We start from the raw sequence: 13,907 nt of genomic DNA on the forward strand, positions 1-13,907 counted from the left end.
AGTGCTACCTGCTGAGTGTGGCAGGTTGGTCCTAACCCTGGGCGTTTGTTGACACGCACTGCCGAATTTAGTGGCCAATCTATCCCTTTGACTGCTCTCCTGGTGTAGGCCCTCACCCTTTGCTGGCTGGGCCCCATGGCACTTCTCGTTGCTCTTCAGATTCCCTGAAACTGGCTGTGACGTTCTTTTGGTTAATAGGTGGAGCCGAGGTGCAGGCACCTTCGCACTTTAACTACCATGAAGAATCCCTCTGACCAGCTTCCAGCCAGGCCCTCATTCACTTCTAGGCTTCATTCTTTCTCTTCCAGAATGTAGAATGGCTTTTGGGGAACATGGTTCATTAGGTAGAAAATGAAAAACATGTTCTTTGAAAAAAATATTTTGTTTATTGATTTGAGAGAGAGAAACATCGATGCGTTGTTCCACCTAATTTGTGCATTCACTGGTTGCTCCTTGTATGTGCCCCGACTGAGGATTGAACCCTCAACCTTGGCACATCAGGATGACGCTCCGTCCAACTGAGCTACCCCGCCAGGGCAAAAACAACTTTAATAAAAAATATTTCCTGACAAAGAAAAAAATTCACTGGATTGAATTAAACATACAGGGAAGACTTAATTCAATACTACAGCAGAGGGGGTCAAGACTGTGGCAACAGGAGAGAGAGGAACTCAGTTCTGTTAACACAAAAGGTGGGGGAGTTTTTAATCCCTGGGTTGAGCTCCTGGAAAAGCCCTAGAGAACATGGGGGGGGAGTTGGTCTGTGTGGTTAGGCCGTTTATGTTTGCTAATTGGTGCTTGTGGAAGGTAGGCTCCTGCCCTCCCCCAGAGATTGGGGCTCTGTGTTCTCAATGATTACATTTCACAGGGATGACTCTCAGGTCGTTGGGAAAGACATTCTTGAATTGTAAAACTGGAAAGCTATTTAATGAAGATTTACATCTCAAGGGGCAGAGGAATAACTTACAATAGCAAGTTTCCTAAATTAAATGCTCTAAAAAAATGGAGGTCAGAGGCCTGAAGTCCAGAAGAAACCTGTCTAAAGTTTAGTCAGGCTGAGGGGAATATTAAGGCTGTCTTGGTCGCAAGCACCAATAATAATTTTTCCCAGTGCTCGCAAAATAAAAATTTACACAATGAAATAGCACTTAAAAAAGGAATAAGTCGTGGAATTAAAGTGTGTATTCAAGACTGAGTTCCACAAATATCTGTGCCTAGAGGTAAACGTATCTCATTAATTGTGAACATGATGCTATGTTAATATGTTTCAGCATTTTTGCAAATAAGTGCTAAATATTAAATGATTTGGGAAAATACTAAATGATTTAATCAGTCAGATGCTTGGAGTTGGCTTTGCACTTTTTTACCTTTTAGGTCTGTGCCCTAATAATGCTGGCTTTTCCCATCATTATGTGTAAATAGTGTCTGTTGGGTACAAGAGAGTGACTTTGGTTTGTTGATCCAAAAGAAGTGATACGAGGACATTTGACTCATGACAGCTTATCATCTCTGTCTGGCTGGGGAAGATTAAAAAAAAAAAAAAGATGGAGAAGCAAAAAATGATTTTGACCCTCTGGGGTGTTGTCACTTTGCTCTTTCTGATGCATGACGTCATTTGCTAAAATGACCTGCCTTACCGTAAGAGATCTAAATCGAAACTTTTAGAAAAGTATAATGGGCTTAGAAAGCAAAGCACAGGCAGGTCTGGATCATCATCTGAATTCCTAGACATCCTGTGTTAAAAGCGATTTTTCCAGAATGATGTATTTGAATGAAATAAAACTTAACTGTGGTGGGAAAAAAAATGAAGACACAGAATTTGGTGTTTTTGTAATTTTGTTCTAGCTTTCCAAAGGAAATTTGGCTGTCCCCCAAATTGCAAATCAAATATACAAATCAAAATGCCCGAAAAAAAGAAGAGGAAGTAAATATTTACCTTTCAGCCCACTGAATTATTAAAGATTTCAGAAATGTTTGATCTGGCAATATAAGGAGTAGGGCTGAAAGCCAGTCTGCCAGTTTGCCGTGAGGGGAAATTGATCAACAGCAAAGAACTAAAACCTACGAGGACGGAGCGAGGTGTTATTAATTTAGAACCTTCCTGGGAAATGAAGGGAAACGCATCTCCCTTCTTTTTATTGTATCAAAAAAATCTGAGAACAGAGCAATAAATATATCTAGGAAATACAGTTTACAAGTGATTAAACTGTAACTTTGAGGCAGCTGGTTGTGTGTGTGTGTGTGTGTGTGTAGGTGTGTGTGTGTGAGCATGTGTGTAGGTGTGCGTGTGTGTAGGTGTGTGTGTGTGAGTGTGTAGGTGTGTGTGTGTGAGCGTGTGTAGGTGTGTGTGTGCGTGTGTGTAGGGGTGTGTGTGTGTGTGTAGGTCTGTGTGTGTGCGTGTGTGTAGGTGTGTGGGCACGTGCATGTTTGTGTGCATTACCCAGGCGCTTAAGCTCCTTGTTTGGGAACCTCATTGAAAATACTGTGCCTCAAGGAAAAGTGCCCTGTGCTTTTATTTAGTATGGCTCCAGCTCCAGCTCCAGCTTTGCCACTATTTCAGTGTATACATTTACAGTCTTATACCCATATGGCTACGCATTTATTTATTCCTTAATGAAGTAAATATTTATTAATCTCCTACTATGTGTCAGACAGTGTGATGGACACTCAGGACCCATCAGTGAACAAAATAGGCAAAGAACTCTGACCTCAAGGGTCATACATTCTAAGAAGGCGTGATAAAGGGTGAACTGTACATATAATAGGAAAATGATATGGGCTATGTATGAAGATGTCTGCCCCAAAATGAAAGAGTGGTTTATAGGAAGGTGAGTTCGAGTAGGATTAGGGTGGGAGGAATTTAAGTGGGGGAGGTCAGGAGATACAAACCTCTATGAGAGGTATCACATTTGAGCGAAGACTTGAATGTGGCAGAGCTGTTATCCCAGTGTGTCATGGAGAAGAGCTTTCCAGGCAGAAAGGGCTTCACAGAGCACAGGGTGGGAGATGAGAGAACGGCTGCCGGTTAAGGAGGCGACTGATGATGGAGGGGGCAAGCGGGGATGAAGAGGGCCTGAGGGGGCCCATCGTGTGGAACCCGTAGGTGTGTACTGAGGGTGAAACCGAGGGTGACTGCAGTGTTGCGAGCACAGGAACGGGATTTTATTTAACCTGTTGTGTAGAGAATGGAGATTTCGTGAGCAAAGGTGGAAGCCGGGAGACTGGTTCGGTGGCCCTTGCAAGAACCCAGGCTGGCCTAACGTGCTTACCGCGGAGGGGCGCCGGTGGAGGTGGGGCAGTGGGCTGGCTCCAGAGGTGAGCCGCACCACCAGCGTTTTGGGAGGTGTGGTGGTATGGTGAGAGAAAGAGAGGAGTCAGGCACAGCTCCATTTTTTTCTTTCGTCCTGAGAAACTGGAAGAATGGGATTGTTGTAACCTGGGCTGGGAAGGGTGTGACTAGAGTAGGATTTGGGGGAAGGATGGGACTTTGGTTTGGAAAATGTTAACGATGTTAGGTAGGGAGTTGAACGTATAAGTCTGGAGTTCAGGGAAGAGGTGTGGATGGAGATATAGTGAGGGCGTTATTGGCATGGGGCAATATTTAAATTCATGAAGCCAAGAGAGGTCACCCAGGGGTGGATGCAGAGAAGAATCAGGGTGGGGGCTGAGCCCTGGGGCATCTCAGCTTTAAGAGGTAAGAGATCAAAGGAAGACCCAGCGATGGAGCCCCAGAAGCCCCCAGAAGCGGCAGCGACTACGCTAGGCAGCACATTAAGAGTTCTTTTATGTGGAAGCTAAGTGAACAAAGTATATCCGGGCGTTGGGGGTAGTTGATTTAGTGACGTGGCCTTCGCTGGCACCTGAGAATGGGTGGTATGAAGCGAAAGTCTGATTGGGGTCGGCCGGAGAAAGAGTGAATGAGAAATGCTGCAAAGAGTGAGGACGGACATCTTATCTGAAGAATTTTAATATAAAAAGCAGAAAAAGTGTAGAGTGGGGTCAAGAGATGCTTTATTTTTCTAATAGCATGCTTATCGATTGATGGGAATGAGTCACTGAAGAGAAAATAAAACAATGAGGCAGAAGAGAGGAGAGCTGGTGAAGGGTGACCCTGGGCAGGGCCGGCGCAAGTGGAAGGGGCCGCGCCTCGGGCAGGCGCCGGGTGCTGGGGGACACGGCTGGGCCCCGGGCGCTGGCTGTGCCACCTGCGCTTGCTCTCGCTTCACCTCTCAGCTCTGCTTCCCCCTGGGCTGGTGTCACCCACGCAGGCTTTCCACAGGAGTAGGCCCTGCAGCTCGACGCCGAAATCTCATGTTTTCAGCATTCACACCAGAAAAGAGGGTTTCTTCTCCAGTTGTCCCAACAGAACCTTGCAATTTTCTCACCGGCTTGGCTCAGGTCACCTGCCCATCCCCGTGACCAGAGGAGGCCATGCCAAGATTCAGGAACATACCTGAGAAAAAACCAGCAATGCACCAGCATCAAGAGAGTCCTGTTTTCTTCCCACAGAAGGAACTATGCCGGTAAAAATCCAGAGCAGTTAAAGGGTTCTGAGTGGTGGCTCGGGGACACAGCAGGCCTCTGAAGGGACCCAAGCAAATATGGGCACAATGTTCTTCCCGTTTCCTTACATTAATGTAATTTAATGTCAAGATAAAAATGACCTGGGCAACCTTAGACCCTTGGAGAAATCTAGATGAAGTCACATGTGAAAAAATAGTAATTATCTTAGAGGGAAACTTTTCTATGACAGTTTTAATTAAGCCAGTTATTTTCTAGAAATGTAGATGTCCTCATGGTGGCTAGGATTGTGATTCAGCCATGTTCACTTGTGAAATTCAACCGTGTTCATCTGTGTTCTGTGTCCTTGACCATTTGTGTCCTTTTAGGCTTTAAATCCTAAGAGATATACGACTCCCCCTTTCTGTGTAGTTCCTACCCTTACAAGGTTGGCAAACTATAACTCATCGCCTTCAGTGATGACCAGCAGGAATGGAAGTCACACCATATTTAATATTAGTAGGGGCTACAAATGATTCTTTTCTACATTTTGAGGCTTTAACCAAGAGTATTTTTTCTTCAGTTTTTTTTACTTCCCTGAAATTGTAAGATGTGTCTCCATGACCAGAAGTAAAGATTGGTGATATCTGGCAGATGAGATACATGGGTCTTAAAACATTATTCATCCAGCCAGTTATTTATAGTCAGATAACCCTGAATAAATTATTTGGATATATTCTTGGAATAAAATAGAGCACTACAGGGTAATGATAGTTTTATAATTATTTCAGGGGTAAAGAAGTGAAAAGGATTTGATTTTCAAAATGAGATCCTTACATAGATTTAAATTGTTTCAGAAATAATTTCTTATCTACACTAAAGTGATTTGTATCATATTGAGAAAATTTAATTTGCATAACATTGGGAAAATTTACTTAGCTTCCATAAATCTTTTTTTTAAAGTTTTATTTGAAAAGAAGAGATGTTAAAACCTATTTCATCTCACTAGATAATCTAAATAATTAAGTTTAATATGGTACATAAAACTTGTAGTAGAGTGCTTAGCATAGAACAGGCACTGGGTAATTCGTAGTTTGCTTTTCTTTCTTGACAGTTCACAGTGACATATATTACAGAAGCAAGTTCCTTAGGAATCTCATGTTTAAAAGTGGTAGGCAACACTTTTGTAAGAGACGCCTTGTTCTGCGGTCATTCAGTAACTAAGGTTTTTCAAAGCTCAGCTCTATTGTGATCGTAACTCTTTGTTTGGAGTCGGTAGCAATAATAATGGCCTTACAAGTCGAAAAGTAACCACTACCATACACTCGCATGCTTGCTGTGGGAGAGAGAAATCAATAGACACTTATTATGTTTTTCAAAATGTAATGCTCATAGCAACACTAGAATACTTATTTAAAAGTCTCATCAACGGGAAGGGTTTTTCTTTTTAAATGTGAGTTTTCAGGCCGTTATATGAAGATTCAAGAAACGTTTCTGTTTGAAAAGATTTATGACATTTTATTATGTCAGATCTCAGTAGAGAGGCCGACGCAGGAGAAAAAGGAAGGTGGGATGGGGAAAGGGAGATCGCGATGTGGGGGGAAATGAATGGAGGCGCAAGACCCTTGTTTTCAGTTTGTGGGACAAGTGTCCTTAACCAGAAATAGGTGGGGTTACAGAAATAGGGTCTTTGGTCTCACAGGTATTTGTCTACTGTGGTGTTGAATATATTGGTGTGTTAAAAGCATCTTTCAGATGAATAGTGCTTGACCAGCAACTGACAAGTTTGGTTAATGGATAAAATAAACAATACATTATTGTATTTTATTTTACAGTAATCCAGAGTTTACAATTTGCTGGAGTTAGCTATCATTTTCGCCATTAAAAAAGTAACTGTGATAATAGTATGTCTCCAGAAGGCTAGGTGGGTTGGCAGTGGCCATGCAGTTGAATTTTCATGTCATGCCAACTCATGTCCCTACCGGTCGTCATAGGCTGGCACTACCAAATGTGCCAAGTTCTCTCTCTCTCTATCTGTGTCTCTCTTTGCATTTTCTGTATTACATTTGTTTTAATATTAGAACAAGCATAACTCTCCATCAAATGCTTACGCTATGTGCGTCTGCAGAGCCACACAGCTTAACTCCGAGTAGGGATCTCTGGATTCCCTGTGGCCGACTTATCACTTGGTAAAGCCTGGGAGCATCTGAATTTTCATGACTTTATTGGTGTACCTCCTTAATGATATAGCTTAATTTGCATATCAGTAGTACCTTTTCAGTACGGGTGAGAAATTGGAATGTTCAAGGTGAATTAATTGCTGATGTTCCAAGTGGGCTAGTGCAGCTGTAACGGTGAATGATGCTGGGGGCAGGGTCAGTGAGAGGTTCCTCTTCTCCTGATGAGAAACGATGATCCAGTTTCAGCTCACTAGGATCGCTCATTCTTTTTCCCCGCTGTGCTTCTCTCATGTGTTCACTTTCAAAATACTGGTCTGCAATGGAGTATCAAAATTCCAGGGAAATATTATGAAATTCTGCCTTTAAAAATATATCCTCATTATTAACATTAGACCGTTAAAATTAACTGGAAAGAGCCAGGAGCAAAATAATCAGCATTTTCTCCGAGGTATGTGTTGATATAGATAATATTCCAAATGTAGAAATGTCAGGTTAAGATGATGGCAGGCTGGGGGCACGTGCCTCATTCATTTCCAGCTTTTCTATGTGAACAAATGATAAAAGTGCAGAGAGGTAGATAGGCATTTGCATCGGTAAGAGGACCACCAAGGGTGCTTGGGTCACATCAGGGCCCAGAGGACTTTCCACTTCCAGACTTTTACTAGGCCCTGAGGCAGAATAGTAAGATTAGATAGGATGGTAGAGGAAAATAATTACCCATGCATTGACCCCCACATCAAGTGCCCCCAACACTAATCACCCTGGAGTCTGGTACTAGACAACTAGGGACAGCCCTGTGCTCTCGAGCCCCTTCAGATTAGCCAACCTACAGGAGCCCACAAAACCTACCTACCTAACCCCACCCCACTTGCCACACATTAGCTGTCCCCAACAGCTTCAACTTCACCCCCTTTCCATGGTGCATCACCCTGCATGGCCCTGACTGGCAGTCTTCTCTTCAAAAAGTTCTGCCTTTCATCTACCAGAGTGTCACTGTGTTGTGTCTGCCATCAAAATAATTTTTAAATCCCATAAAACAGTTAACGCAGATGTGTCCCTTTAGATCTCACAGTGGTGTGTGCTACACCACAATAGCAAACATTTATTGAGCATCTCTCTGCATTAGAGCCTATCCACCAGGTTATATGAAATGGCACAGGTGTCAAGATTAATTCCTGAATAAAAAATGTATTTAAATTAGTGGTAACCTCTATCTAAAATGTCAGACCTTATCAGAGTCTCAAGGTGGATGGAAAAAGAATGGGGGAAATAAACATGTAATATTCTTATTGGGGTATATAATAGGTGTTGCATTTTAATAGTATTGAATATTAGATAATTATGGATTCAAAAATGTGTCAAACCTTATTTCAGGACATTGACAATGATTATATATTACTTACACAATCAGCAGTGTCAGTATTACTTAAGATAAATTCCCCAAATAAAATAGTATTATTTAAACTGGAAGAATGAAACATATTCAGACATACAGCAGTCACATCTATAATTTTCTTGTGTGTGTTGGCTAAAAAAACCCCAGTAAGTTTTGCTCTTATTTCCTTGAATGTACAACAAGCTCATATTTTACACTCCTGAGTGCTCAAGCACAACTGGCTCTGTGATCGTTTCCATGAGTCTCCCCCCCTCAGATAGCATAGAACCAAAGGTGTATTGGGAAACCGGCGGGGGCAGGGCAGGGCAGGACACTGACTAATTGTGGTTTAAATATTCCCACCATGATCAGTCAGCTTGCAAAATTCCTGAAAATTTAATGGTCTCTCACACACTGTTTGTTGCAAGCAAGCTTCCGCAGGATAGAACTTGTCATCATTTATTGTGCTAGTGTTCCCTGCACATGCCCCACCATTAACATTTTTTCATGTTGTGTTTCAAACATACTTTAAAAAAAAAAAAAAGGTTTTTATTGATGTTTAGAAAGAGAGGAAGGGAGAGAGAGAGAGAAAGAAACATTGATGAAAGAGAACCATTGATCGGCGGCCTCCTATCCTGCACGCCCCCTACTGGGGGTTGAGCCCGAAACCCAGGCATGTGCCCTGGCCTGGAATCGAACCGGCAACCTCTTGGTGCATGGGATGGCACTCAGCCAACTGAGCCACACCGGCCAGGGCTCAAACATGATTTTTACTGTCTGTTCCTCCGGTAAGACTATAAAACACAGCGAGGGCAGGGATCACTCTTGACCATCTTGGTATGCTCAGGTTTAATGGTATACTTTTTATTCTGAGGAGCCTACATGATCAGAGGTAGTTTTCTAGTTCCATTACAGTGTGAAGGTAATCCCTAGATGCAGGTCTGAGCAAAGAAAGGGAAGGCCAAATCATTACCCGGTGATGCATGTGGGCAGTGAACATGCCATTTCCAAGTGTTGACATGAATGTCTACGTGTTGAATTAAGCACTTTAAACATTCGATGAGACCCTTTAGTTCCTCCCAGTGTCAGGAGGTTCTAATACCTGGAAATGAATATAATTAACATAGACTTCATTCATTTAAACTAAATTCTTGTGTCTCTCCGCCCCCAATTATGAGAAGCTTTTTTTTCCCTTTACTTTTAGCAGTAATATATTTATTTGACTGAGGGAATGATCTATTACATAAATACAAGGTGTGGGGATTATATTTATGCATAAACCAGTGAGATGGTAAAGGGAAGATAATAATGAAGGTTATCCACTCAGACACAGCTGGAATCATGGTTGGAGAAGAGCATTAGGGCCTGTGCTTACGTGGCCTGAATCCTGCTGGGCTAACCAGTGACCCTTTCTTTCTGTGTAAAGAGGCATTTTTATATTTTGGAAATTTGACTTCCTAAGGTCCACAGAGGAATAAAGTCTTACTGGCATTTCTTTTCCACTAGCAGATTTTTAACTAATTTTTCTTTGCCAATTTTCTCTTGTTTTTATTTTCACAAAAGGAGCTGGTGGCTGGTCTCCACTTGTGTCCAACAAATACCAGTGGCTGCAGATTGACCTCGGAGAGAGAATGGAGATCACTGCCGTGGCCACCCAAGGGGGATATGGGAGCTCCAACTGGGTGACCAGCTACCTCCTGATGTTCAGCGATAGTGGCAGGAACTGGAAACAGTATCGACAAGAGGACAGCATCTGGGTATGTTTCTGTAACAGAATACGTAGTCTCTCAGGGAAAAAAGCAGTCATCTCTGCATGGTGTTTACAGATCTCTTAACCTAAGTCAAGAAACAGTGTCTTTAGAATTACTTGGAAAATAATTTTCAAGAGGAAATACCTCAATATTTATTTTCTAATACATTTCATGATACAATTTGTGAAACTACTAAAGGTAAATTTATTTCACAGTCCTCAGAAATTAAAAAAAAATCTTATTAGTCCACTAAATAGTGTGAACGTCTAAGAAGTAAACAAAACATGTATAAAAATTTTTAAGTCTTGTTCAATAATATAGTAGTTTTGCACTTCTTTTTAAGGTTGGTCAATAGAATTTATTCCTTTTATTTTCTCTGATGACTCTGATATTTCCGAATTAATTCCCCCCCCCATATATGGAGGTTTCTATATATAATAATTGGAGTATTTATATGTATTATATATACATATATATGATTTGTACATAAACCATTTTCTAGTGTCTTCAAAGTGTCTGAGTGTGTAAAATGCTATGTTTTGCAGACAAGGGCTCAGTTCCTATAAGAGAGAGGTGGACAGGGAGGCAGTTTGCAATAAAGTGGGTGGTATTTGTAGTTTACTGTATATAAATGCCTGGTGGAAGAAGGAAGCTGAAGGAAGTCTGCTTGGTGGTTAAGAAAGGGCTTCTTTGTTAGTGTAGAAAGTATCGATTTGGATCTTAGTCTGCTAGGGACAACATACAGCAATCAAAGAACTATTTTTTCCCCTCTGGCTGAGCTGCCAGAGCCAGAGAAAATGAGTGACTTAATGAAGCATCATTCTTAGCACACAGATAATTTGGAAACCTATTTGGGCACAGAATGATCATTTTCTTTGATCAGTCAACTGCCTCGCTTCTGAAACTTCTAGAACTCCTTTGTACTTTATAAACTCACTGAAGAAATGGACTCTGATTTGCTCACCTTTGCATCTCTGGAGTCCTTGGTGGCCATTCATTGCATTGTACTGATGTAAACTGAATTGAGAGGCAGCCCTGTCCTTTCTCGAGAGAGAACCACGGTTGGGCTGGAGGAAGCTGCCTATTAGCATTTTTAAGAAAAGCTGCCTTAAAACCCAAAGCAGGTTGAAGTTGTGTATAAGAGCGAGGATAACTGGATATTACGGTTGAGTTAATGCCATGAAAACCATTCAAACTAGGGATAAAATAAACAGTGATTATGAACCAATAACAATGAAAGCTTAATGAGGTGTTTGTTTTAACTAGGAGTTTGGATTGTCTTTTTCTAAATTGAGCATCAGATTTTAAACTAGATTAGGAGCAGCTAATTCACGCTAATACTTAGCCGTGTTAAGTAAAATGTATGTTTTGACGTTTTTAAAGATTATAGATCAGCCATGAAAATTGTTTTCCTGTTCCTCAAGCTCGGGAAAAGCCAGGCCTAGGCAGTGCCCTTGGAACTTTTTTGGTTACTCCCTGTTAAAGATGAGATGCTCAGGATGAAGCAGTGGCACGAACAATACCCTTAGCTAACCCAGGCCAGTCAGCGTACAGACATGGCGTCCATCACAATTGGCTGTCAAGGTGACACTGTTTTTCAGACTGTGCTATAATTTGTTGGTGTACTCACTGTCTTCAGCTCTTGAGTGTGAGCACCCTAAAAATAGAGGCCGTACCTTCCAACCTGTCATCTCAGCACCCCCAAATCCTGCCTGTACCTGGCATGTTGCAGGCAGATACTAAATGTTTGTTGGATGAATGAATGAAGGAACAAATGAGTGAATGAATGAATAAATGAAATGCAGTTTCTTAAATAGGACATTTTTATGACCACAGTAACTAAAAGTGACTCCTCCTTTTGGCACATGAATGGTTAACAGTTGAATGTACTTAGAGTTAGGATGGTACATTTCTCTCTCCTGTATAAATTAGGAACCTTTTTGTTTGCTTTTAATAAGAAGAGGGTTTATCTTTCTCACCTTTGCATTTCTGGCATTCAACACCCAGTGTAGCACAGGGCTTTTGTTGAGTGAATTCTTGAAAAAAATGAATGAATAGGTTTGAATACATTGATCTCCTAACATGTGGTTTAACCTTGTGCAAAATTCTGGGAGGTGTTAAAAGAGCTCATGTTAATGTCAGAAAAGATAAAGCACATCAGAACAAATCAAAGAATGATCCAGAGGAGCGTCCAAATATGAGGTACTGACTCCTAGAGGTTTGGAAATCGGCAGGTTTTGGAGATCACTGTGGACTGAATTTGTCAAAAGAGCAGGGCTTACATCCGTATTGAAAGGAGCTTAGATTATGGAGGGATTAAGGAAGCTATTCCATGAAGCTAGAAAAGTGTGAGCAAAGCATGGACGTTGGAGATACCCAGGTTCCGGGTAATAGCCGGTGAGACTGCTGGTCAGATGGACTGTGAAGCGTGGGGAGGTCTGGACAGTACTTTTGGATGAGATAAAGAAAGCTTATGGATAACTTCGGATGTTAAGATCAAAATTAAGACTTGGTGTATCAGGCACCATGCCCATGCATAAAGTAGGCAAGGTCCTGGTGCAGATGAAGCAACCCCAAGTCCTCTGACCTTGGTGACCGAGGGAGGCTGCCGAGTTCCGTTCTGCTCCAGTCACTCGGGCCCAGCCCCGGGGAAGCTCGCGCTCGGTGTGAACCTGCGTTTGCCAAAGCAGGAAAAACGAAACGTGGTGACATTTTCACCAGAATAGCACAGATCACTTCAATTTGGATTTTTTTTTTTTTTTTGGCCAAAGAACAACTTTTAACTGATATACATAATAAGGACTATAACCTTTCATCATTTTATAAGTATGTATTTCCTAGCATTCTTTTCTTTTGGGGGCTGTATTTTTTTGGCCAGTTTTCCTAGATATACAAATGAAACAAAACATACCAATTTTCTCTAAGAGCTTCACAGTCTGCTCAAGATGATACAAATAAACCTATGAAAGAGTTAGGAAACCCGAGTATGTAGAGGAAAGAGAAGAAAAGACAATTGTTACAAATTTAGAAACAAATGAAGCAGAGTTCCCCGCCATGGACCGAAAAGCTGCAGTGAGGACGCTTCCTTTTCCCTTCATGTGCCCCCGTTTCAGGCACTAGGGAAAACAAAGACTTCTGTGTACCTGAAAGGGTTAATAAAATACCCTGCTGCTTCTTACACATAATCTTTAAAAAGAAGGGCAAACGGTTTTATTTGTTATCATACGAAGTCATGCACATATTTAATAGGACTGTTAACTTGACAGCTATTTGATATTCAAAAAATTACACATTAAAACACTTCTTTAGGATAAAATTTATAGTCCAGTGCTCATCAATGTTATTTATACTGAGTGCTCTACTAGATGGCATGCATATATTTCCCCAAAAATTAGACAAAGCAGGCCACTAAAGTGTTGCTCTCAGATTGAAGACAAAATAAACTCCCTCAACATCTAGGATCAAAATACTTTTTTCAGTCAGTTTATTGGAGATGATTGAAAAAGTAAATGTAAGGTATAATTTTCACTCATTTAAGAACAATTGCTGAAATTTCATGAAACTAGCATCTTAGAAATTATTTTAAGTAGGTCAACATGTGGAGACTTTATACTTAATAGCCAGAGGGTCCCAGTTCTCTCTGATGCAGGCCCAAGACTCTTTAACATTGTAGACTGTAATGACAAGGAGCGGATGGTATCAATTGTATGAATTATTGAAGGAAATATCATTGTTATGCACAAGAATAGTTTTTTTAGATGGATTTCAGTTGTACTTGATTTTTTCAAACAAGAACACCTTTAGCATATTTCTCAAGTTTGTATAATTTTGCTTTCGTTTAATTAGATGTGTCTAATGTCACGGTTCTGGATTTGGTGGGTGAAAGACACGAAGCCCCTGTGACATAGTCCATTGGATAGAAGTATATCACCTGTCATATAATGTTTATGCTATTATTATCACTGTGAATGATCGACTTGTCAATTCTGTATCCAGACAGGGCAGAAACACTACCTGCAAAGATTTTTACATGTGTTTGTCTCCAGTCAAATAAATAAGCGACTGGGGGATTTTAAGAGGAAACCAGAGGAGGCAGGAAAT

General features: G+C 41.2%; 1 protein-coding gene across 5 annotated transcripts in view; it reads left to right on the forward strand.

The window, feature by feature from the left end:
- Nucleotides 1–13,907, forward strand: part of CNTNAP4 (contactin associated protein family member 4) — a 309,483-nt gene that overhangs the window by 49,911 nt on the left and 245,665 nt on the right. For all 5 annotated transcript variants that reach the window (XR_013997521.1, XM_081118184.1, XM_081118181.1 and 2 more), the window contains exon 3: nucleotides 9,619–9,812. Coding sequence is in view for 4 of the 5 variants with exons in the window: in XM_081118184.1 (XP_080974310.1) it covers nucleotides 9,619–9,812 (194 nt within the window). In the remaining variant the exon portion in view is untranslated. The remainder of the gene's footprint in view (nucleotides 1–9,618; nucleotides 9,813–13,907) is intronic.

This window comes from Miniopterus schreibersii (assembly GCF_964146895.1).
Source record: "Miniopterus schreibersii genome assembly, chromosome: 18".
NCBI classification, from domain to species: Eukaryota; Metazoa; Chordata; class Mammalia; order Chiroptera; family Miniopteridae; genus Miniopterus; species Miniopterus schreibersii.